At 40.9% G+C, this 4,135-nt stretch overlaps 1 protein-coding gene across 1 annotated transcript in view; it reads right to left on the minus strand.

The window, feature by feature from the left end:
* Positions 1 to 3,859, minus strand: part of LOC145651269 (NLR family CARD domain-containing protein 3-like) — a 5,492-nt gene extending 1,633 nt beyond the window's left edge. The window contains exons 1-3 of the mRNA XM_081697149.1: positions 3,583 to 3,859; positions 1,282 to 1,323; positions 1 to 163 (exon numbers count right to left, since the gene is read on the minus strand). The exon at positions 1 to 163 is cut by the window's left edge and continues 1,633 nt beyond it. Coding sequence (XP_081553275.1) covers positions 1 to 163; positions 1,282 to 1,323; positions 3,583 to 3,859 — 482 coding nt within the window. The remainder of the gene's footprint in view (positions 164 to 1,281; positions 1,324 to 3,582) is intronic.
* Positions 3,860 to 4,135: the final 276 nt, after the last annotated feature.

The raw sequence follows: 4,135 nt of genomic DNA on the forward strand, positions 1-4,135 counted from the left end.
GTGTTCACTCCTCCTGTGCATCCTTTGATCATGTAAACTTCAGTGTAAGTGTCTTTTATAGGCACACGATCACATTCTATTGTAGCCTCCTCATACAACTTCTCATATTTTTCCTTATATTTTATTTTCATTCTCCTACTACTGAGATCATTTTTTCCTCCACCTGTTAAAAAGTGGGAAGAAAAAAGTTGTGATTCATATAACCTGTGAATAAGGAAAGTGCCTGTTTAGTGTAGTTTCAAAATGTTAACTTTATATCATGTTCTCTCTGAAGTTTGTTTACCACTGCAGAGTAGAATAACTATCAGTAGTACTACCAAAGAAGGAGACATCAAAAAGACTCCAAATGATATTCAAAGTTTTGATCATTGTTATGAGATGGAACAGTCTGTAATGGCTCAATGAGTCTTTAACTGAACCAAGCTGGATCTTAGTTCTTATTTTCTGCAGCTCTGCTTTGCCTTCTCTCTTTGGTCAGTGCTACCTCCATTAGTTCATAACCACAGAGTGTGTGCAGGGCTTTACTTGTGCACTAACTGTCTTATGTATGCTGGGCTGTAACAGGTTATATATGTCTACCAGTGTTCAGTGTGTTAATGATGAGGTACTGAAACACTATGGGAGAGGTGACGTGTCTACCAGTGCTCAGTGTGTTAATGACAAGGTACTGAAACACTATTGGAGAGGTGACGTGTCTACCAGTGTTCAGTGTGTTAATGACGAGGTATTTTGTTCTTTATTGTTTGTATTGTTTCTGTTGAGGTGCTGGATGTCAAACAGAGGAGGATGCCCCCAAACTTTTGACTCTTGTATCCTCTCAAGGTTTCTTCCTCATGCTGTTAGGGAGATTTCTCACTATTGTCGTGCTTTAACCTTTACAGTTCCTGTATGTAATTGAATCATTTAAAAAATGTGCTCATACCTTCTTCAATAAAGATTTAAGTAGCTAGATCTAGACAGCTACAATTCTTTTAGACTGTGGAATTATATTAACAGGTGTAACAACATTTGAAGCTGTGCAATAATTTTGAGGTTTATTTATTTTCAGAACTATAACGTGCTGTATCTGAGGGACTGTATAATAACTGCAGGCTGACAATAGTATATGTAATGTATGTGATGTGCGTGTGTGAACGATGAATATCATGCACTACTGTCATCGTTTACATACGCACATCACATACACTACTGTCATGTTGTTTAAAGCTGTAATATATATATTCATATTGTTTAAAGTTTAATATATTTTCATGCCTAAAAGTGTGACTGGGTTGAATTTACCTGCTGGACTCTTAGCAGTCGAAACTTCACATTTGTCTCCACCTGTGAGAGAAGACATCAGAGTAAAGAGCAGAAAATATAAAACACAAAACCCACTTTATTAACTGTGAGTGAGTCCTGTGTGCAATTTTTGGTTGTGACTGCTATGTTTGAGAAGACCTGCACATTTGTTATTATGCATTTTGTAAGTTATACAGTCTGTGCCAAACACGTTGTTCATCATTACTGGACTACATTTTTGATTTGCTCATGTTTAAACTGAGAATGACATCCCTTGTGTCATTGTTACTAATGAACATTTGTTATTCAAAACTTATTGTTTGCAATGTTTGTTTATTAATATACCAGATGATTTTGAGTTTTGCCTCATTCTACTTTGTAAATTAATTGAGATCACTTATAAAAGAACATAAGGTTCTTTGAATATTTGAAGTAAATATGTAAACACTAAGGGAAAGTGAACTAGAAGAGAATATTGGCCAGCTATTCTACATAGTGGCATAGTGGCCGTAACGCTGACACACAGACTTCCTCAACAGTGCAAGATATTTATTAACATTACACAGACGACAAAGGTGGCACTCACATACAACATCTATTGTGAACATGATAACACGAACATTTGACTACTAACATATACACATGAAATGGTGATAATGGTGATTATGGCTACAGCGATGTTTACATATATCGATAGTTACACAAAAGTAGCGACATAGCTACATAGTTACAATGACCAACAAGGGTGCAGACACAGACAGGTGTTTAAATAGACAAACTAACACAACATTAAATCCTGTGCATGTGTGTGCAAGCCCAGGGGGCATGGTTACAAAACAGTACACATATGAATCCCCCTGCACATGGCAGGCCATACCATGTGACTTGTGGGGGGAGGAGCGTTAGTGACAGCAGCATTTGGCTCTGATTCTACATTCTGTTCAAGTGCAACAATATAGTCCTTTTCTTACAGAGGGAATTGTATCTCTCTCTGGTCAGGAGTGTGGTGTCCCCGTTTCATCCTCAGAGACACTGGAGTTGCTCAGTCTGTCTGACCAAACAGCTACAGGACATCAAGTGTTGGTGAGGGGTGTCAACATGGGTTTTACTGAGGTGCCTTTACTCCTCTCTTCTGACTGTGTAACTGACAGTTGTGGTGGGTGTGTGCCCATCACTTCCAGTGCCTGCTGACACTGTTATTGTATATGATGATTTGGCTGGAGGTGATGTGTGGAGAAGTTCCATTGTGGTCTCTTCTACAGTCTTATTGTGTAGAGCTTGACTGAAGAAGGTCTCCCATGGTTATTATTTGCCATTTGTGAAGTTGTTCAGGACAGCACAGGTTTTAGTCCCAATGATCTGGTGTTTGCACCTAAGTGTTAGGATAACATGAAAAACAATTTCTACCCGAGTGCGGTCAGGCTGAAGAACAGTTTCTACCCCAGTGCTGTCAATAAAGACACTTGACCTCAGCACACAGGGCAATAAAGAAACTTAACCTCAGCACACAGGGCAATAAAGACACCTGACCTCAGCACACAGGGCAATAAAGACTCTTGACCTCAGCACACAAGGCAATAAAGACACCTGACCTCAGCACACAGGTCAATAAAGACTCTTGACCTCAGTACACAGGGCAATAAAGACTCTTGACCTCAGCACACAGGGCAATAAAGACAACTGACCTCAGCACACAGGGCAATAAAGACACTTGACCTCAGCACACAGGGCAATAAAGACTCTTGACCTCAGCACACAGGGTAATAAAGACTCTTGACCTCAGCACACAGGGCAATAAAGACACCTGACCTCAGCACACAGGGCAATAAAGACTCTTAACCTCAGCACACAGGGCAATAAAGACACCTGACCTCAGCACACAGGGCAATAAAGACACCTGACCTCAGCACACAGGGTAATAAAGACACCTGACCTCAGCACACAGGGTAGTAAAGACGCCTGACCTCAGCACACAGGGCAATAAAGACTCTGATCCTCAGCACACAGGGTAATAAAGACTCTTGACCTCAGCACACAGGGCAATAAAGACTCTTGACCTCAGCACACAGGGCAATAAAGACTCTTGACCTCAGCACACAGGGCAATAAAGACTCTTGACCTCACCACTCACGTCTCCCTCCCTCCCTGCCCATGTCACTGGCTGTGCGTTGTGTATAAATTAACTAAGCATTGTTTTCCACTACATTCTTTGTCTATTGAGTTCACTAACAAAACAAAACCAAATGCTATCAGCATATAAAATCCTGAAATACTAAGTTTAAAAAGTGAACATGATTTCACCTGCTTTATATTCACTTTGTTTGATTCTCAGGCTCTCAGCCAGTTGGTTGTGGTTCATCTTCTTCAGGATGATCAGTGTGATCTCCACAGCTCCATCTGGGTCATATTTCTGCACTATCTTGTCCACAGTGTCAAGTCTGTCTGTATTCTCCAGATGGGACTTTGGGATGCATTTGTCATCTTCTACACTGTTGGTCAGATGCCACTGGAACCTCTTCAGGTCCTCTATCTTCAGCTCTTCTAGAATGTCCAGCAGTAGTTTTGAAATGTTGTCCATCCTGAATCCAGACAACAGACTACAGATTACTGAAGGTTCACAAACATGTTCAATGGTTTATGTTCACAGTGCAGGAATAGACAGAGGAGTGAATGAGTGTGTTGGGTGAAGTGTGCTGTGTGAGTGATGTAGTGAGGAGTGAATGTGTGTGTTGGGTGAAGTGTGCTGTGTGAGTGATGTAGTGAGGAGTGAATGTGTGTGTTGGGTGAAGTGTGCTGTGTGAGTGATGTAGTGAGGAGTGAATGTGAGTGTGCTGGGTGAAGTGTGCTGTGTGAG

Source organism: Electrophorus electricus, chromosome 1, assembly GCF_041902795.1.
Source record: "Electrophorus electricus isolate QZ-2024a chromosome 1, ASM4190279v1, whole genome shotgun sequence".
Classification (NCBI taxonomy): domain Eukaryota; kingdom Metazoa; phylum Chordata; class Actinopteri; order Gymnotiformes; family Gymnotidae; genus Electrophorus; species Electrophorus electricus.